This window comes from Orbicella faveolata, unplaced genomic scaffold (assembly GCF_042242905.1).
Source record: "Orbicella faveolata isolate gen_17 unplaced genomic scaffold, um_ofav_v1 contig_48, whole genome shotgun sequence".
Taxonomy (NCBI): domain Eukaryota; kingdom Metazoa; phylum Cnidaria; class Anthozoa; order Scleractinia; family Merulinidae; genus Orbicella; species Orbicella faveolata.
Genome location: NW_028301578.1, coordinates 13,931,853 through 13,953,289, shown reverse-complemented (window position 1 = coordinate 13,953,289; position 21,437 = coordinate 13,931,853). Strand labels below are relative to the sequence as shown.

The following is a 21,437-nucleotide window of genomic DNA, read 5'->3' as shown; positions in this document are numbered from 1 at the left end:
ATATCTACCACGAACAAGCAAAGATTCCTTCTACAAACAAGTCCCCGATCATTGAAATCAGATAGCTGGGTAGCCGCTCCCATATGATGCTCTTTCCCGGAAAGGAGCGCGCACGGAGTTCAGAAAATGTCCCCAGGGCATTTGTCCCTTTGTCAAAGACATCGGAAGATAAAGAAAATTAATTAAAGGGAACAGACCTGCTTGAGGCACGTTTCTCATAGCGCAGCTTATTTCATTCGGATCCACGTGAACGCAAATCTGACTGTTACTGGATTTTGGCCTCATTAAAGGTTTGTCTCAGAGGGTCCTCAGAGGGCTTTTTTCATACTTTGTCAACCTCGACTCGCCCCACGGAATTCAGAGTTTACAGTTCAACTTTATTTTAACTCATTATCTCCCAGGTACAACAAGACAACGAAACTGCCGATCAATTATGTTATCTACTCGGCAACTATCCTGACTATTCGGTAACCACAGTGTATGAAAATATCTTTTAATAGCAAAAACTGAATACATTACGGCAATCCGACGGCATAATTCGATATTGGTTATAGTTTCCTGAAGGATTATATCGACTCGTGAAACTCATGAATCTGGAATCTGATATCAACAGAGAAAGAAAAAGTGACGTAAGGCGAAATAATCCGAGGAGAATCTGGGGAGAGGATAAGAAGAGGAGAGCCTAGGAAAGAACGCATCGAAGACGCTATCTATTAGTTCTGTTAGCTGATGCTTGGATCTATTACCGTCTCTGATTGGTAATTCCAGATATTAATTAAGAAAACTACCCCGTGTTTCAACCCTAGTTCCTAATTAGAAAGCTTGTTGTTTGGGAATATCTGCGGTTATGTTCTTGAGTCGCTAAACCCTATTGTATCTCATAGCCCTAAAATTAGCTTATAATTATTCTTTGTTACCAGGAGCCACCTTAACGCAACACGTGACCTATTGCTTATGCAATCTGTACCTAAGCGTCATGCTTTGTTATAAACAATTCGCGTTGCGTGATATGGAAAATTGACTATTATCAGACTCTTGTCACAGCCTCTCTTCGTGTTTCGACCAAAACTATTTGCTAGGTAAATCTATTAACTTAACTACTTCGTTAATTTGCCATCATAAGTGGATAAAATTCATGAAAACTACAATAAATATGTGGAGGTTTATAGTTAGAACTGGCATAGCCGACACGGATTCGAGTATAAGTACGAGTATAAATCTTACAACGTAGTGCGAAGAGGAAACGTCTGCTAAGCAGGCTAACGTACCGAAGTAGCATATAGTTCGTAACTGGTATATAAAATTATGTTCTCTGTCAGTCTATCCACAAATGAAATCAAACATTTTCCTGTTTAGCTTAGAAATAATATCTGTATATATTATAATTTAAGGTTTGACATTTAAACCAACGGAACATGAGTAAAGTAATATGATCTAGCTTTGCTGGAACTTTACCCCAGCTGCAAATTACTGTACTTCCGGTTTTTCAGTAGATTCCCGCAAATAGAACCAGTGTAGCTAATTAATAAAGTTCCTATCCTTTGTCGAAAAATTTTTCTATCAAAGAATTCTCAACAAAAGCAAATTCCATAGACCTTTATGATTATCTTTTGTTAGCAATAATATGGTAACCTTTTCTCTATTCATAGTCTTGTCTGAACCAGACATATCAATTAAAAGAAAGATACTCCTATAAAGAGGAGGTAAAAGGAAAAAACAAAGGTTAAGAGTTTAGCAGTGACTGGCTGAGCTGCACTGGAGATGCTGTCACTTCTTCCGATTAATGGAACGGTGCTGGCTTTTGAAGGACGCTGAGGCTCAGACTCACGCGGTAGGCGCTCCCCAGGCCCCTTGCCGGCCGGTGGGTCGGAGAGGGAAACACAGAATGGGTTGAACCTATCATAAATGAAGTTAACCTCATCACGGAGTTGTGGCGTCTCCTTACAGAGCGCAAGAGTGGCATTTTTTGCGCATCGTTTGGCTTCTGCGTATTTCCTGTGAAAGAATCGATTAAATATAAAGTCAGTAATAATAAAAAGGTTCTTATTGCGCATTTAGAATTCTCAATGCGCTTACAATTGCATATGATTAAAAAATATGAGCAGGTAAAGTGTTAATTGTGTGGTCGGACTACGTCATATCAGAAGTCTGCAAAAGAAAAAGACCATATATGCTACACGGAGGAAAAAATACCATGAATACACACGTTCCGAGAAAAAATTGCCTAGTTCAGGTAAGGGTTTTAAAAGTTTCGTGCCTCGTGTACCAAGTCCCCCACAGCAAGCCCTCACCGTACCCTTCAAAAGTCAAATGCTTCACCCCTAATTGCTTCTGTGTTGCTTTACTTCGCACTGTAACTGGTTAAAAAAACTCATACCTTTACTCAGCCAATCAGAATGATGCAAAAGTAAAACCAAATGGCAACGCGCGTTTTCCCGCGCTTGGCGCAAGTCACGTGAATTTGTTTCGTATTCTCATTGGTCTGTTGTGTTATTTATGTTTGTTTTGTCTGCCCACGGATCGCTATCATGGTTTAGTTTTCAACTCTAAATACTCCACAATTTTCAAATAAATGTCCATTTGAATCTTTACTTTCAAACAAAGCTTTTCCGTGCTGTTTTATGTTAAGACCATATTTTTACGCAGCTGGACAAAATAACGCAAATTGCGCTGCTGATTTTAAAATTTGAAACGAAACAGTCATTAGAGCCAAAACCACTTACCGGCATAGAGACTTGTCTGCTTTGTTCGCTCTATAACTCATCACGTAGTCTTCCTCGCATTTCTGTTTCTCCAACAAATATGTATCTTTACATTTGTTGCGCTTCAATGATGGGTATGAAAGCTGAAAGTTCATGCCGTGGCAGTATTTGCGTTGTTGAAAAGCTCGATTGCGAGCGAATGATCTTTCAATGTTTTGCTTCACATACTTCGATTCATTCTTGTGGCAGTGAAGAACAAATCCTTTGGCACAGTTATGAAGCTTTTCAGTGAACACTGATCTACAACAACAACAAAAACAACAGAAAAAATATATTAAGTCTAAAAAATATTAAAAACTAAATAAATTTATATAACTGTCAAATGTATTGAGCACTGTTGTGCTAATAGGCTGTTTCCGAGGTATCTTGTCCCTCTGTTTATTTCCAAACGATTCCTCGTGCAAAATCACTCAGATGAAAATGAGTTTGATTTGCATGAAAATAAACCTGTAGGTTTTGACACAGAGGCAAAAGGTAATCCGGAAATGGCCTATTCGGGACACGGTAAATAAACTGAACCACAAAATATCACACAACGCGGTCGAGGAGTTAAACTTGGGACTGCCGAGAACAAACCCAGATAGCCGAAGGGCGGAGGATTTGAACCAGGGACCTCCAGATTTCAAATTCAGAGCCCTAAACCACTCGGGCTAAAGGCATTGTTCAAAGGGTCAATGTTATGTGAAACGTCACGACTATCTCTGAATCACAAAAATTTCGCAGCAATATTCCCCTTCCCTCCCATCCCCAATGCCAACTCAAAAGCTGTATACCAACCTGCAAGGCTTCTTGGGATTTTCTTGCAGTGTCCGTATAAAGCGTCCCATGCAGACTCTGGTAAGGATGAAGTATTCCCGCGCTGAACATGTTCCAAAAGGACTTAGGGGACTTCGAACTGTAGAAACGAAACCAAAACAAAGAGGCAATTTATGATCAGATAGCTCTCAAGCAAAGACTGCTCGAACTATTCTTTTGTGTCAAATTGCGACTCTGGGGCGGGTACAGGATTTAGAGAAAGGAGTTCATATTTACCGCTGAAGGGTGGTCCCCTGTCCTGAGGTCCCTGTCCTCGGAAATAGGATCAGTGCGGCATTCTTAGGCCAAGTCAGTGACTCGAACGAACTCCCCCGAACCCCCCCCCCCCCCCCACCCCCGCACAGCGATTTTACTTTCTGTCAGGTGTGACAGTTGCTTTGCTAGAATATTATTTCTTGATTTCGCACTGGGAAAGGTATTACAGAAAGTACTGAGGAAAAGATAATTTACGAACTCTTCAAGCAAATTGAAACGCGAAAACATTTACGTGCGAGAAAAGATTACACGTATAGCCATGAACTGACTCCTCTTGCAGCTTAAAATGCAACTATTTTATGACTTATATATTTCTGAGAGGCAAAATTCACCAAAATAATTTAGTACTGCTGCAGTCAAAAGAGCGGTTTAAAGGATGGTCTCAGAAAAGGTGGTTTTGCGGGCTGTTAAATTTAAAAAAAGGTTTCATCTATTTTCTTAGTAACCGACAGATCAGATCTAACCTGCTGGCTTCCGTCTGTCGACGCTCCCGGGACAGTAGGGATTGAACGGGTCTTGGTATATCTTTAAAATATACCGTGTTCTCTCTGTCTTCTTACAGAACTTCTCAATAACTTTTTTGACGCAGCTCTTGGCTTTCGTGTATTTCCTGAGATAATAATAACAATAAAAAAAACATCACAGTGGCATTAGACAGAGAAAGGAAAAGAAATAGTTTCTTTTTTCGATGTATGTTTTTAATTTGATTTTATAGAGCTCTGACACCGTTTCAAAAATAGGATTTTAAGCCAATCAGAGGAAAGGATACAAAGCTCAGGTTTTAAAGCTAATCAGAGGAAAGGTTGAGAAGGTTTTCAAGCCAATCAGAGGAAAGGTTAGGAAGGTTTTCAAGCCAATCAGAGGGAAGGTTAGGTTTTTAAGCCAATCAGAGGAAAGGTTAAGAAGGTTTTTAAGCCAATCAAAGGAAAGGCTATGAAGGTTTTTTAGCCAATCAGAGTAAAGATCCTGTCTTTTTCAGCCAACCAGAACGCTGGTGGATCTCCAAATTCTCATAGCTAACATAAAAAGAAGCTGTAAAGCAAAACTCGAGGAGAATTAACACTTTGAACCGAGGTCTGTAACTAACCTGCATAGGGAAGGGCTTGCCTTGTCTTTGCTGAATTCCTTGTGGAAGGAAGCAGCACAGTTCTTCACTTTTTTCGTGGCTTTCTTCGGGCAGTCGGGCTGCAGGTCGATTCCCTCGAGCGAATTCAGCATACCGTATCTGCAATAATAATTCTCCGAGCCAATGACTGTTAGTGCTCTGGAGGAAATATTGGTCAGGTTTTGGGGATCCGTGTTGTTCTTGCATCCATACAAAACCTTATTGATGCAGTTTTTCATAGCAAGGTACGCTGCACTGAAAAGAAAATGCAAACAAATTAGAGATCTCGAACATTCCAGCCGACCGAATGGCCAGGAATTATCGTAATTTTGCCTTCACTACACAACCGAACACACTCAAAGGTTGAGGCATGGGTGCGATGGTCAGCCAGGCCCAAGATATGTTTTAATTACGACAATGAGCTTACAACAAAGTGGATAAGAGATACATCAAGTAACGTCCTACATGCGCCAAAGCCGGACACGTAAACCCGAAAAAACCTCTTGTTAGGAAAAATAGGGACAGTTTTAAGGTAGGTTGATCTATAAACAACAGAAAGAAAAAACAAATCATATAACGCTAATTACACAATAAAAATAAACCTTATGGGAAAGTGCTAGTGGCAAGGCTGACCGTAGAATGTGACAAGTTTCTCAACCGTCTCTTTTTAAAAACGTACTACCCATGAGCCCTCGCGTACTACGCTGGCACTCAGTTCTCTGCTCCGTGTCGACAAAATATCAATTTATGTCAGTACCGATTATCACAAATTACATTTGCCAACGGTCATGATAACATCAACTCGTTCCCACGCTCTTTGTTGTGTCTATCTCGCGTTCCCCTTGTATCGAAAAGGCCATGTACCAGCAGATTAACTAATCTAGCTGCCAGTCTATCATCAGAGGAACCCTACGGCATTGTTGTACACTGGGGTAGGGTGAGGCACTGTGAGCGTTAACTGTCTTGTCCAAGAACATAACACATAAAAGCCTCGGCTATAGGAATCGAACATTTCCAACTAGCTGTAGTATCAGCATGTCTATGGCTTCCACTGAACAAAAATGGCCACCACTCACCTGCAGTCTTGCTTGGGGTTTTCCTTGATGGTACTAAAAAATTCATCCATCAAGCAGGCCTTCGCTTTAACGTCAAATTGGTCCTGTGTACAAGAGCTGACCAACTTTGCACCATAACAAAACAAAACTGGAAAGAAAGAGACAAAAACGCAGTTAAATAAGTCGTTTAATTCTGAAGGGAATTTGTTCTCGAGTCCTCTGGTTGCAATTTCTTAAATCAATTCAATTCTTTATTTACACTATGTAGGGCATTTACATACATTTTACAAGTAAAGTTATTAAAAGAGTGAAATATTAAGAAAATGAAGCCGTAAAGAGCAGCCATGCAAATTTATTGGAACAAAAAGAAGTCTTCACATAAGAAAAGAGTTCAACTCCTACAGGATTGGTTTGATACACCAACATGGCCGCCGTTTCATTGTCTTGGAACACCAATATGGCTGCCATGACGTCATGTGCATACACTCTACATTTGAGCGGTGACCAAAGTAGTAAGAACTTTCTGGTTGAACACCGCCATGATCAAGGAAATTGCAGCATAAAAAAAGACTGAGTGCAGCTAAGCTAGATCTAGATAGACTTTATTACAACATACATACATTACATTCACTCTCAAATCATCATGATTATGATGTATGATAGAGCAAAACCAAACAGGAAATTAAAACATCGCAGCATCAGCAAAATCAAGTTTGATTATTCAGAAGGTGGCATTTGTATTCTTTCTTAAAGATATTGTTGGGCAAACACTTAATTCTGAGGGGTACAGATTCCAAAACAGTCTCGCAAGGATGTTTAATTCCCGTTTCGTTTTATGTTGGATTCCCGCCATGGAAATTTTAAGTTCCTACATGATAAATATCGCTATAAGTGAGTCACGAATTTACCAGATTCAGTGAGTCACGTTCATTATTACTTTTCGCTGTCTCCATTAAAAACTTGCATAAACGTTCATTGTAATGAGGGAAATATTCCGGGTTTTATGTACATCAATTGTAATCCCAGAGAACTGAAACGCGACTGAAACAAAACTCAGTACATAACGTGACAGAGGTTCTTACAAAAAGGTGCTTACAATGCAGTTTTCGCTTACAAAGATAATTGATGTAGTATATTCAAAATTTATCCCTAAACAATGAAACTGGTGGCCGAGATAGGGATACAAAAACATGGTGTTAGGCTGTCATTTGCAGAAAAAGACAACTTGCAGATATTTATTGGAAGACAGGTATTAAATCAGTGAAAATCACAGCTGTCCGAGGGTGAAAATTGCTCATAAATGGGAATTACTTGGTTTATCGATTTACCAAATGGAGTTTTAAACAGCGAGGTAAATATACCAATGATATTAAACCGAGTTGCTTGTTTATTAATCCCACATGACTCAGCACATACAGAATACCGGCATAAATAACGGCTATCAACTTAAAGACTCCGGTGTATAAACGGCCTATCAAAAGTGTACGAGCCATATTCACCGCAAGCGCTTTTCGTATAGCCGCTAATAGTTGTTGAAACCACATATTAAAATATTTGTCTAACAAATGAGGTCTAAACTGATAAAATGCTATATCGACACCCTTAGCTTAGAAAGTAAAACTATCTTACTCACCTAGGAAAACAAATTGTAGACATTTGTGATTCATCTTGCACCTCAAAGTACAGACGAAGTGAACAGTCGTTCGCACTTCAATGACTCGGTTTACTAAAGTATGTATCGACTCTTATGGACTCTATACAAGTACTTGGGAAACCCCCATTAGTCCGGTAATAGTTATTTTTAATAATAGTTTAATTCTTTGGTTTTCCGTTATGGATTGATAGGCCGCATACATGAATATTTTAAAACAGGACCTTCGTCATCAGTTTTTTATTTAGTTTTGGTAACCGGCGTCATCATTTCATAACGCACAAAATGAATTTTGGAATGAGACCCCTTGATTCATCGATAATCACTGTAAGTTTTGCTATTGCATCGCTAATTGCGAAGTAACGTATTATAGGAATGTAGAAGATAGAGAAAACAAGAGTAATTAAATTAACTCTGGCCAGCCGGCAGTTACATCCACAACTAGCTGACGTTGCACAAATAGACCGTGAAAGATGCTTACAAAGCTCCCCCCCAAAAATACGAGAACATACGTCAATGAATTGTGTCGACGGAGGCGTTATTTGGGGAATGCTGTCAACCTCAGCCGTTCAGTGTATCTCTCAAAAGATTGCTCAGTTTTCTTTTCGTGGGATATGTACCTCTGTCCTTTGAAGTACTATATAATTTTATTTTAAGGTAAATTTCCCGCTCTCACATGCAGTTCCGACGACTTAATTTTAAGTTGGGTCTAGCACGTCTCAATCTTACTCCATTTAAAGCCTGCACTTCAAGTCTTGATATAAATATTTTACACTTGTTCTTCAAGCCTTCAATAAGTTTTCGACGTTTTTCTCTTTGTTTTGTATAGCATTTCTTTTTATCATAATTATTATTTGGAAATACTGGAGGGATAAAGAAAAATATATTTTTTACATGCGGTCCTCGAAAACGGCAGTACTTTTTACACGCCCTTCCGGACAATTTAATTTTCCGGTTTCGGTTCCGCACATAAGCAAGAGCACGTGCGCACACGAATTTGCATATACACGGTTTAAACATTCAAAAATAAACAAGAAAGTGATTTTCTTTTAATGTATGACTGTCTAAAGAGTTGTATTAATAGCTGTAACATTTCCCGTTATTGAAAAATGAAACACTTATGGTTCATCGAATGCAGTTATCATTGATCGGTGCTTCATTAGTATTCATTAAATCATTTATATTCAAATCAGTTTCGTTTCAGATGCCTGAAACGCTGAAACGAAACATGTAATTACAGTCCTCATACTAAACCCACCACCTAGCAAACTTTTTTTCAATGTATCACGCTCAAAATAACACTGAAGTGCTTTTGCCTTTTTGACTGAAATCGACTGAAAGCTGCACATTGTGCGAGTGCGGTCACTAGGGACTTTAAGCAGCGGGAACGTGGACGGCGACGGGGACGCCGAAACCTGTGAGAAGGCTGGGGAGAGAAGGCCGTTGTGGCGGGAATTCACAAACATTAAGCAGCACCGTCGGAAACCGCGGTTTCCGCACTCTCAAGCTTATTGACATTATTCGTCCTCTGTTTATCAGGATGAACTAGGATGACTTCATTGAAAGAAGTTCGCAATCAACTCTTCATAATCACGATGAAGGTGTGTTAAACGATGACGAACTTCTACTCTTGTACGATTTAAACCGGTCGAATGATCTCGACCACCCTTATGATTCCTTTCCTGATTTTAACTTCGATGGTTTGAAGACGACGAGTACCGGTCCGAATTTCGCTTCCACAAACGCAACTTGCCTCTTCTCGCTGAGCTGTACAATGAAGTAAATGAACTTATCATCAGCAGACGTTTAATCAGACTGGCGCGACAAATCAGTGTGCCGACTGATAAAGATCTAAGTAAACCACTGATCTTACGACTGAAAATGGAAACAGCTACGCAAGTGTTAATGGTGTCTACCCTTTTAAATGTGTTAGCATTTCACCATAATGAACCATTTGACATTTGAGTATTTCTTGAAAGGAAAAATTTCGGTTGAAATTCGTGTAAGTTGTCTTTATTTACATGAGATTTCAAAAAGATATTTCACGGTACTCACATGTTCGCCGACTGGCTTGAGTTCTCTTCAGATTTCTCGACGTTTCTTTAAAATGAAATATGTCACATAACAAGAGAAGACAAGCATTAAAGTTCCTCGAAATTAGAAACACGGGTTATTTAGCGTTGACACAGCACAGGAAACGAAAGCGAAAACTCACGTTTTCAGACAACGCGAAATGAGCTTCACTCACGTCGGGCCCGAACGCAGAACGTCAACTGGTTTCCCGCCAGTCATGCGCAGTGGACCTTTTGGCTTTTCCCTGATCTTATGGCGTTCCCGTCGCCGTCCGCGTTGTCGTTGCTTAAAGTCCCTACTGTAAAGCTAAAACGAGGACCGCGGACTGCACACTGTGGACTGCAGACTGCAAACTGCAGACTGCAGACTGCAGGCCGGGGGTAAAATGCAGACTGAGGGTAAAATGCAGACTGCAAACTACAGACTTTTTAACTGAATCGTGTTACCATTTCCATCACTGCGAGTACGGCTCACAGTCACACGACGTTTTACAGTTGAATCCGGGAAAGAAACAGCCACGAAAAAAAAAAGCTCAAAATTGTAATAAATATCTCCACTGCTACAAGCGCCACTCAAATCCTAGGCATAGATAATTTAAGGGAGAAATCATTTTACCTGAGAAGTGAGGTGTACATTCTAAGATATTGAAACTGCCATTCCAATGGCTACTTCGCGAAACGGAGTCCAAATGCAAAGCCAAGGGATGTATTACAGTGGTATATTCACCGAGACGACAGGGTGCTAGAAACACTTGACAATGCTGCGGCAGTTTCGCGAATATATTCCAGCAGTTAAGTAAAGCATTTCTTTCAGTTGAGATCGAAAATTAAAGTAAAACAGCTAAGAAAGAGAACACATTTTCCCGATTGATCTATTTTCTGTATTTTTTTTTTGTTTTGAAAGTTAGGACAGTTACTCAACATGATTAATGACCCACTGACTCACACCAGCACTGTTTAATTAACTATATAAAACTTTTCTTGCACTTAATTAACATTTTGCTTGCTTGGATTTGTGAAATTAAAGTTCCCGTGACAGAATCGAAAGTGGGGACTCATTTAAAGTGATCTGATAAAACTGTGCTTCTTATTTAACCTCGTTGATTTTCATTCAGTAATAAATATGGTTAAACCATGGAAACATGCTTAGTAGGTAAAGAAGAACGAGTTTTCAATTAGTTTCAATTTCCGACACCGCTCAGTTGTAAAATATATTGTTTAGTGAAGATGTTGATTTTATTAAGTTAAACTATTCAGTAACGCCGTTAAAGTGCCACTATGATGAAATTCTCGATATCCATTTCTTTACATTTTCGTACACATTAGGTCTTTCCTAGATATCTTGCCAAATTTCAATTTTCTACGAACATCAAAACTCGTGGTTTTTGGACCTTAATTTCCGAGAATTCACGGCCGCCATTAATTTTCCTTGTTCCAAGTCTTGGTTGAAAATTGGAGAAAATGACGTCATTTTCTCAAAAATACCGCACGGGTTGAAATTATGATAACAATTAATGTAAAAAAAATTGCACGAATATATGAGCCAAAGTTTTTGTTATTCTTTATGCGAATTGCTGCGCTAATTGTTATTACAATTTCAACCCGTGTGGTATTTTTGAGAAAATGACGTCATTTTCTCAAATTCTCAACCAAGACTTGCAACAAGGAAAATTAATGGCGGCCATAAATTCTCGGAAATAAAGGTCCAAACGACATGAGTTCTAATGTTCGTAATAGATTGAAATTTGGCAAACAATCTGGGAAAGACCTATTGTGTGTGAAAATGTAAAAAAATGGGTATGGAGAATTTGATCATAGTGGCACTTTAATGTTTCTTTCATAAGCGCAAACGGTGAAGAACGTATAACACTGTATTCAACGGCGACACATAAAGTTAGCAGCGACCTCTTGACTGAAGGGCAAGAATATTACTCCGGCAGTACAAGGAGCCACCGCATAAAAAAACGAAACGTTTCGTATAGTGCATACAATGATCCAATACTGGACAGTATTGCTAAGATTTAGAGCTAATAATAAGCGAGTTAAATAAAAGCTCAAATAATACTCACCAAATACGAAAAGCAGCGATAGCGACTTGATACTCTTCATATTTCATCCGAACAAGTAGAAGAGCGCGAACTAAACTAATTTTCTCTCAGATGAGAGCAGATTTTTATGGAAGTGGACAGCCGGGGTCTACCCCTTCAAGTTTCCCTCGCCGAGGGTGTGAACAGTAATCATGTTTTATCTTTAAAACATTAGAAATCCTGAGAGAATGGAAGGCTGTTGATTTTCGAGAACCCCATATCTCCCCTATCGATAGTCAACCCACGCAAAAAAGTTGATGTTTGGATATAGTCTTGTTCAAGTCAACAACGCCGAATAGAAAGCCGACCTCGGAAAGCGAACAATGTCTGGGTATCATTTTGGATCGTCTCCAGCTAATGTTACTAACAATTTATGACCTGATAGATGAAGAGATAATATCAGATATCATCAAACAAACATTAGGCTTAAAACAAAGCGAAAAAAAATTCTGCTGTAAAACTAACACAACGAATAGGGTCCGAATAACTTGTAAGTCAGGTTTTGTCACTCTGCGCGCCACGCACCATGCACATTAAACAGGAAATTGTCAAACAAGTCAGCTTTTATCATTTTTTTGTTTTACTTCAAATCTGGACAAGTAAGAACCTACAGGATACTTAATATTAATGTGAACAGCAGCTGAAGACTAGCTAATTCTAAAAAGAAAGATTTCTGTCATGCAATCGTTCCTTGAAAGGTTGCATGACGCCGTGACTTTCTATAAATGGCTTCACGTCATGAATTCGACTCGAAACTGAAAGTAAATCTAACAAAGACCTAATTGAAAAGCCAATGCACTGGCATATTAAACCTGATGCAATACGTAAGTCAGTTTTAAATATAGCTGACAGCTGTTTGGCGAAATTTGTTAAAGAAAAATGTCCCCAAAATATTACAGTCCCCGACACAAAAAATCATCAACTTCCGCCCTTCGTTGTACTTGTGTGACTGTCACGCTCGTGTGAAAAGGAGACACGATTATTACTCTGGGCTTGGTGGTGTGACGAATGGAGTGAAAGATCTCTGCTGAACAAAATCGCTGTCACACTCAGCACGTTGGAACAGGAACTATAAAAACAAATGAGACACTTAGTACATAAGAACACTTTATAGATAATACCTACAGATCAAGTGCCAGGAATATGGCGGAGGCTTTCTGACTAGCCTCTTCGCCTTGCGGTCTTTCTCCGCAATTTTCTATCAAGTACAAAGTTGGTTATCTCTGATGTCTCTGAGGGTGATTCTCCAAGTGTTAAAAAACATTTCCTGCCTCTGAGGACCCAGCTCCGTACCACTTTGCTCTTACTTCCTGGCTGAGGAGAACCAAGGGAGGGGTGGGTAAATCACAAATCATGCATTTTGCCGGAAAACCTAAGAATGTTATAAGTAGGTACAGTGACCTGAAGAACATCTATCAAGAGAGTATCGGGTTTTAAAAATCCTGATCAGCTTCCACTTTCTTCTAGAAATATCCACACAGATGCAAACTAGTAGGTAACGAGAATAACAGCTTGATCGCGAAAGGACAACTATCTTTATATATTAAATCAAGTCATCTCAGCTTATGCCATACCAAAGGTATAAAAACATAACGAGGAACCTTCTTCGGTAGGATTTTTAATTATAAAATAAATTTACAGACCTTCTCGATGCTTTCCCGGTCAAAAATCCTGTAAGCTGCTCCCGCCTTTATTTGAGTCCTTTCAATCATACCTAGAGTTGTGCACTGGAAGCCTGAGCCCGCAATTTCCATGTTGTATGCTATGCACGAGTGTCTGCGCACGCATGCGTCTATGCATTGCAGCTCTGAAAACACTTCCTGTCTGGAATTCAGATGGCCAATCAGGATCGCGTTAAAAGTGATGTCGAAGATCTGGGGCGGGGAGCAAGGAACATCCAAGCGAGCAGTAAAAGTAGATTCAATATCTGTCATAAGAAAATGACACATTAGCCGGATATTTCGTCAGTTTTGACCTCCAACGAAACAGGAAGTTACAATCACCAGTTGACAAGACTCTGGAGCCCGGGGAGTGCGGGGGGGGGACCCCTCCCCCCATATAAAAATTACCGAGTGCTCGTTGGAAATTTTGAAAAGAACAGCTAAGAGGTACCAAGATCCTGCTTTGTGGGTGTGGCTTGAAACTTCTTTCACCCCTAAGAGGTACCAATCCTAAAATAACACATTATCTCCTGTCATATTCTTTTCGGCTCAACACCCTAAAAGATACCGCAACAGCTCCCGCTGTGGACCTTTTGAGGCTGAACACCCTAAGAGCTATCAAAACCGCTTTTTAACACCTTGAAGATACGATAAGCATCCCCGTCCTTTTATATGTGAGTTCCCCCCCCCCTCCCCTCCCCGGCTTCTGGAGTGAAGAAAATTTGTTCACAGCCTGCCCAAAGCGTCCTTACTACCAGTAAGACGACTGCAACGATCGAAGACCTCTCTTATCGTTACTTATTTTCGTGGGAAATTAATTTTGCGAAAATGGCATCGGGATATTTGGTGAGACTGAAATGTCGCGATTTGGCCAAAAAAGTACGTTAAAAGGAACTAAATTTCGCGAAAATCGTCAAAATACTGAAGTTACAAGAAGCCAGATAGGAATGGATCGTTTGACGACTGCACCAGGGATATCTTACAAGAACTGCAGCAAGAAGATGATATTGATTCAGGCGAAGACTTTTTGGAACGCCGAACTTTAAATAGAGAACATGGACAAGATAATTATGTGTAAAGTGACGATGACGTTGATTAAAGAATTACATAGTAGAGTATAAAATCTCGCGAAAATCTTTTCTGCGGGACTTAAATTTCGCGATTATTTGAAAATCGCGAAAATACAGTAACAATAAGGTAGAAAAAGTTTCAGTTCGTTCTCAATTCGTTCCCAGACCTCCCGTTTCGTCCAAAAATAGGGAATAAATTGTGGGAGAAATATTAATGAATGGAAGTTAAAAAACACCGACCTGCTTCTTACCTACATGTAAAATACAGCGTTGAAAGAATCAAGACGTGAGCCAGCAGCATTCTCAATAGAAAGCAAACCACTAAACGAAAAGTCAAAAGCAGCTTTGAAAAGTAACATCAACCAGTCCCAAATTAAAATGAAATGAAGCTATGAATTCATTCACTCAGCTCTAAGGATGATATTCAAATTCACTGATCTAAAAACAGAATTACCGAAACTAACCCAGAGAACTGATTTCAGATGGTACTCACAATTTTGAGGGTCCACTCAAGCATAACCAACGTTGTCAATCAGTTAGGTTTAAATCAGGCTAAATCCTGATTCGTGAAGAAAAAATATTTTAAGAAGCAAATGTTACTGTCTCGTAAAATACCAGCCAATACTATTTCTTCTTGAGCCTGGCAATTGTTTGCTAAGAGTCCTTATTGCTATCATATTAGACCGGAATGAAATAAGAAATTGCTTTCAGCTTATTAGGGAGTTGTTTGGAGAGCTGATTTGATAGATACACAAAATAAAGCCACAAACGTCTATCACTTGGGAAGATAATGTAAAGGTGTTAAATGGCTTTGAAAGTACGTGGGATTTAGCAATATTCATGCTAATTTCTGTAGATTAACATGCTAACTTGGTCCGAATTTTAGGAGAATAAAGTAAAAGAAATGCTCTATGACTGTTGAGTAATTTTGATGTTATCTATTTTTGTTTTGTTCCACGGTTTAGCTTTACTCATGAAAACCTCGGAACCAAGTTCAGAACTGATGCTTACCGAAATTGGATACCCAATGTTAAAGTTCAAATTTATTTTTTGACTAGCCACTTTATTCAAACCATTTTTTATCAACCAGGTTTCTTCCACTTATGCGCACTGATTTTCCTCTCCAGTGCTAAGAGAGCATAATCAACAATTATTGGATGAGATTCTTTTTTTACCGAGACCTTGATTATTCTAGATATCACAAAAACCAAATCTAATAATTGCTTTATTATACATTGAACAACAAAAAAATGGTCACGACAGTCATGTTTTCACTTCTTCACTGACGGCAAGCAACACAAAGCGCGCGAACTTGACATGATTACCCTTAGAAATCATGCACCGCGGTCATACATGACATGATTATTCATGACCTTGAGTGCCCTTGACATGATTATTGCATAATCAGCCGCTAGATGACGTCACCGGCGCTGATTTCGAAAAGTCACTGTACGCTTTCGGCCAATTAGAAAAGAGAAAGTGAGTTCAATGTATAATAACATGTCTAATGGTGTTCAAGCATTAAATTGGTCACCGAGTAACTGTAATCAATTCTAAGACAGTTTTCAATTTGGGTCATCGTAAAAAATCTTCCACGAAAATTGACAGCTATATGAAAATAAAAAAATACGTGGGTGTTGCCATTGCTCAATGCGTTGGCGTTCAAAACTGCTTAATTTAAAATTCATTTGTTAGAGAGGATATTACGCTATCATTTTCTTTACCGTGGATCACCGCTGACACACTGCAAATCGTGTACAGTCCCTCGCGTAGCGGGCTTAATTGAGAGAGGGAGTGGGACGGGGAGAGAGTTGACCACACTTGTTAAAACACGATGTATCAGGTGGGACGCTGTCCTCTTATAGTAATTCTTCGATGAACATGTAAATGTATTGCAGAGTCAGCAGGTTTACAACAACGACAACAATTCAAAAGCAATAACAAATTTATTTTGTTTCGGAAAAGAATTCCACCAATAATTTTAATTACATCTTAAAAGACATAAATCTTTATTTTAAAGTTGGTTGCTAGTCACCTGAAATGACTATATAGAGCTAATCTAGTTGGGTGCTCATTACATTCAACAAGAAAAGAAACGACAGCGGTCGTGTGTCCCAGTGCCCAGTAACTCGGTAATCTTTCCAAAGTAAACTGAACCACACCTAAAATACATTATAATGATTATTTTGTCGTCTTAATATTACGTTTCTTTTTTCTTTTTTCTTATGAGAACAAATTCCCTTGAGGGTCAGTCACATTCTATTTTAACTAGGTTGTTCACAGCCCTCTATTTTCTGGTATTTTTATTCGATCTTGAACGCGCGGATGACATCGCGAGAGAACTGGACGCCAAGGCTTAACGGGAGACCTGACAGCTCACCTCCCCGTCCCCACCCCCAAGTGCTTTCGGGCTCGCTTTTTCTTTCGCCTGCGTTGAAAAATAGAGAGGCTATGAACAGTCTATATTTTAACACACTATAAACACCCTCCCAAGGCCACACTGATAACTGAGTAGAGCAACGTGTCCCTCTGGAGTCACCATCATTCCTCTTTCGGATCTATCAATACCTCTTATATGGATTTGAGCGCTGCGCACAAGCTCGCCATCTTTGGTGTATATATGCAGGAAACCGTGACCACGTCCTACATAAGCGACGACGACATGTTCACTTGAATGGTGAAATGCAATTCCACGCGTAGGAAAAAGACTAAACGTGAGTCTGAATTTAGAAAGATGGTCACCGTGTTCACTGAACATGTGTACGTAGGAGTCTGTGTCCAACACAATAACACGGTCATCACTAGCAAGCGCCAGATCTAATACAGACCTCAAAAGTCCTTCTCCAAAACTGCGCACAAATTGTCCATCATTCTCGTACACATGAAGCGCATTACCTTCCTTAAGATATCTGATGCCCGTTATAACAACTTTGCGCTTACTATCGACTACTACAGCAGCAGAGTTATACCGGTCTGCATTCACAGGAAACTGATGGTGCACTTTCCCGTTGTTGTTAAACATGTATACCACTGACTCAAATCCTGAATAATGAAGCTTATACAATTTGACCAGTACATAGAAGTTTTCGTTCATGTCGACGGCGACATCTAACACTTGAAGACTTACTTGGTCTACATTATGAACAGGGAGACTGAAATGATCTATAAACTGTCCTCTTCTGTCGAACACCTTTACTTCACTATTCATACTCTCAGTTATAATGAACTGTCCTTTGGAATTCATCGCCATACTGCAAGGTTTTTTAAGCCTGTGTTCCTTCACTCCCTCCTGGCCAAATGACCATGGTGCAATTTCAACAAAACAGTGCTCCATGCCCTGCTTACGAAGAACTTCAACTACCCTTTCGTCACGCAACGGATCAATGTTTCCTTCTTCAGTATGAACTGTAGGCCACATCCAGAAAGGTTCCTCTTTACTGACTGCTTGCGTGACATCGAAGATGACACGATTCACGTAACAGACACTAGAAATGATCTTCCCGCGTCCGCCTTTATTAAACTTTGCCATGATGCCTTTCCGGAGTTCGACGTTAAAACTATTCTGTACTGCTGCCAGACAGTTTATTTCTTTGATACACACTCTACACGGCGCTATTGCGTCCGCAGGATTGTCTATTGTCTCTAGTATTGTGGCCATTACCCGATATTCCATTGCCAGGATGCGGTCAGACGTTGTTAGAGCTTCATTTTTAAAAGCTCTTGTTGCTTCCCTGCGAGCCTCTTCGAATCTCTTCTTTGCGTTGGCAAGCGCCCTCGTAGCTGATTCATCCCCACCAATAAGCTCCACGTTTACGTTTCGCATTTCTTCGGCGAGAGCAAACGCTTCAGCACAGGCTGCTCGTACAGGTTCGTCTCCGCCCTCACTTCTGGGCCTTGCTTTATCGAACACTTCATAGAGCAGCTCGATTCCTTCCTCAAAGAAGCTGATACTTGCTAACAAATCTTTCCTTGACAATCCATCCAACTTTGACTTGATATCGTCTATCTCACGGACGATGACACTGCGAAATTTTTGTTCTGTTACGTCGCCTTCTTTCAGTCTCTCCGCTGCCTTATCTCTGCCTTTATTCACTAGCAAGCCAATAGTGGCTTTGAAGACGGCAGTTACAATCGAAGACATTATCCTTTAGTTAATGGTTTTCAGTTAGTACTTTATTTCGGTGTCAAATTGTTCGCTGTGGCGACGACGGAAGCAAAGTGAACGGGTTCAATTAAGTCTTGGCATACGATTAAATTTTCGAAACAAAGTGCTTAAGTTCTAGTCTAGTGATTCACAAAAGAATCGAAAGTAATCTTTGCTGAATCAATGTTTCTAAAAATTTAAACTGTGAAAACAAGAAAGAAGAAAATGTTTCTATAAGAGGTTTAAAGCATGTAAGTTCATTAATAGTGCTTGGCTTTTTCATCGAATCCTGGAAAAAAAGAAATATTATTTTGACTTTTTTTGGATCAAAGAGGAAAATATTTCAGAAAGCTTTTGCATATGAATGAAATTTCGAAACAAAATAACAATTAACTCAAGTTCTAGTTTGATGATTCACAAAAGAATCGAAACTACAAACTTTGCTGATGCAATGTTTGACGTCAAATTTTGAACTGGAGAAATGAGAAGTTAGAAAATGTCTCAACATATTTTACAAGAGATTTGAAGTATGTTTTAGTTTTTCTTTGGTAGTGGCTGGTTGTTTTATCGAATCCTAGAAATTAATTTGGACAATATTTCAAATATGCTTTGAAACAAGCGTCAAAAACTGATAAACACTTAGTCTATTATTAGAGTTGAACCGAGCTAACTTGAGCCACGTCACGGGCGATGCCGCGTCTTGAATTGATATAGCTGAATCAGTTACAAGTCAGTTTTTATGATCTGCCTCACTCTTCCTCAGGCTAACAGGGCTTGCGTCTTTTGTTTCTGCATTGTGTTTACATTTACTATAGTAAACTTCAATTTCTGAGACAAAAAAATATGGCAGTGTAGTATGGGCTTATGCATATCAGTCTCATCTTGTGAAAATATACAAACTACAAAAGAAAATTGTAGGAAGAATAAAGTGACCTTCAAAGAATACAATCACAACTCAAAATCATTATTTGACAATTTGAAGATACTGATTTTTTGTCACGTTAAATATTACACCATTGCTATCTTAATAAGTAAATTTTCAAACAAACATAAATATTTTCATGGCTAATGAAGAAGTTCAGAGCCACAACACTCGATAACAAAAAAAAAAAAAAAAAAAAAAATAGAAATTACACAAGCGTTGTATCAAAACAAACCTTAGGAAATTGAGCAGTAGTTTTAAAGGAGTTGATATATACAAGTAGTATAGGACGCTCATATGAGCGGTAACCGATCATGAGCCGAGAAAGACAATAGGCTATTGTTTGGAGAACAATGGACGCTATTGTTTTCCACATCCAAGATGGCCGCCACAAATTTCAGCCAATCAGGAGCCGAATTAAGAACAATGGATGCTATTGTTTTCCAAATCCAAGATGGTCGCCACAAATTTCAGCCAATCAGGAGCCGAATTAAGAATTCAAGATGGCGGCGCCCACGAAAGTCGGCCATGTTGGAAAACAGCCCACCAGCCTCGACGGAGGACTGGGATCGGTCTCACGGATTTCCATGGTGACACAAATCACGCCAGGGTCACGCAAAAAATGTCATGCAACTTCAAAATCGATACTTACAGTGTCCTGTGGTCCTAAACGACAGAGGTCCATCCAACAAGCGGCCATGATGGAGACTGAGAGACTTGTGTCCGAGGCACTTATATACCTTTCTATTCGTTCCAAAGCATCCTGGGACGGTGACCTCATCGGGAACCAATCCTAGACTTGCCCCACTCCCTTCGCAGTCGAAGGGGTAAAAATAGGGATAAGGGGGTACTCCCCGTTCCAAAGCATCCTGGGCTGGTGACCTCATCGGGAACCAATCTTAGACTTGCCCCACTCCCTTCGCGGTCGAAGGGGTAAAAATTGGGGTGAGGGGGTACTCCCCGTTCCAAAGCATCGTGGGACGGTGACCTCATCGGGAACCAATCCTAGATTCGTCCCACTCCCTTCTCGGCCAAAGGGGTAAAATAGGGATAAGGGGGTACTCCCTCTTAGTCTGCTATTTAAAACCTTCACACGTTTTGAAAAGGACCAAAACAAAGTTTGTTGACTCACGAAATGGAAGTTAGAAGAAGTCGAAGACTACTAGGATTGACCCCGAAGTAGATGAGTTCAAGGACAAATGTTTCATCTGTCAAGGCGACCTTGTCATTGACTCCTTGACTCGATGTAGTGCGAAAACGTATTGCTGTGGAAAATTTTTGCACAAGAGATGTTTGCAACAGGAGTTACAATACTCAGATAAGTGCGGACATTGCAAAACCTCAAATCCTCGGGGGAATGAAGATGAGGCACAACTTTCACCTTGGGAGGAGGTGGTACGAGAGAGGATTACCAACGCAACGAATGCCATCAATAGGTATCGGCGAGGGGGACGGCCTTATCATATTCACAATCGTAATATTGTTTCGTGGAGGACCTTGCCGTACCACGCGAATCTTTCCATCTGGTTTGAATTTTATCAGGAGCCATAATCAGGGACGGAGACCGTAAGCGCGCGCCATTTCTAGTATTGGGGTTGTCCCCATGATATGGGACAATAATTCTATTTTTAGAACAAATTGCGCCATCGCCTGCGGCACACGCGCGTAAATGCTGCGAGGATTTTTGCGGATGTCGCGCGGGGGAAATAACGTCCGAAATTCCCGAAATTTTTCATGTTTTTGGCCCACAACTCAACGCGTTTACGTCTGTTGGAATTTTGCTTAAGTATTTTCGTCGTAAGCTGCTCCAGTTTGAGTGAAGTAAGACAGTGTCGAA

General features: G+C 39.9%; 2 protein-coding genes across 3 annotated transcripts; both read right to left on the bottom strand.

The window, feature by feature from the left end:
• Positions 1-356: 356 nt before the first annotated feature.
• Positions 357-12,091, bottom strand: LOC110069767 (uncharacterized). Of its 2 annotated transcripts, none has more exons than XM_089280758.1 (7): positions 11,786-12,091; positions 6,015-6,141; positions 4,921-5,193; positions 4,298-4,443; positions 3,540-3,657; positions 2,724-3,002; positions 357-1,995 (listed from the first exon to the last, which is right to left on the bottom strand). In XM_089280758.1, exons 1-7 carry the CDS (start codon positions 11,823-11,825, stop codon positions 1,674-1,676), a joined length of 1,305 nt encoding a protein of 434 aa, XP_089136884.1. In that variant the 5' UTR covers positions 11,826-12,091; the 3' UTR covers positions 357-1,673. The 2 variants fall into 2 exon arrangements, with proteins under 2 accessions (XP_089136884.1, XP_089136885.1); XM_089280759.1 differs by lacking the exon at positions 11,786-12,091 and adding an exon at positions 7,627-7,720.
• Positions 12,092-16,461: 4,370 nt separating this feature from the next.
• On the bottom strand, positions 16,462-18,750 carry LOC149096638 (uncharacterized). The gene has a single exon (XM_089281205.1). The coding sequence runs from the start codon at positions 18,673-18,675 to the stop codon at positions 17,002-17,004; it is 1,674 nt and encodes a 557-aa protein (XP_089137331.1). The 5' UTR covers positions 18,676-18,750; the 3' UTR covers positions 16,462-17,001.
• Positions 18,751-21,437: the final 2,687 nt, after the last annotated feature.

What these genes read in the sequence shown, in the direction of transcription:
- LOC110069767 (XM_089280758.1), bottom strand. Translation starts at nt 11,825, where the DNA reads ATGAAGAGTATCAAGTCGCTATCGCTGCTTTTCGTATTTG. An exon ending in CGACAGACGGAAGCCAGCAG is followed by an intron (nt 3,658 to 4,297) that starts GTTAGATCTGAT and finishes TCGTTTCTACAG; the next exon opens with TTCGAAGTCCCCTAAGTCCT. An exon ending in AATCCCAAGAAGCCTTGCAG is followed by an intron (nt 3,003 to 3,539) that starts GTTGGTATACAG and finishes TTGTTGTTGTAG; the next exon opens with ATCAGTGTTCACTGAAAAGC.
- LOC149096638 (XM_089281205.1), bottom strand. Translation starts at nt 18,675, where the DNA reads ATGTCTTCGATTGTAACTGCCGTCTTCAAAGCCACTATTGGCTTGCTA.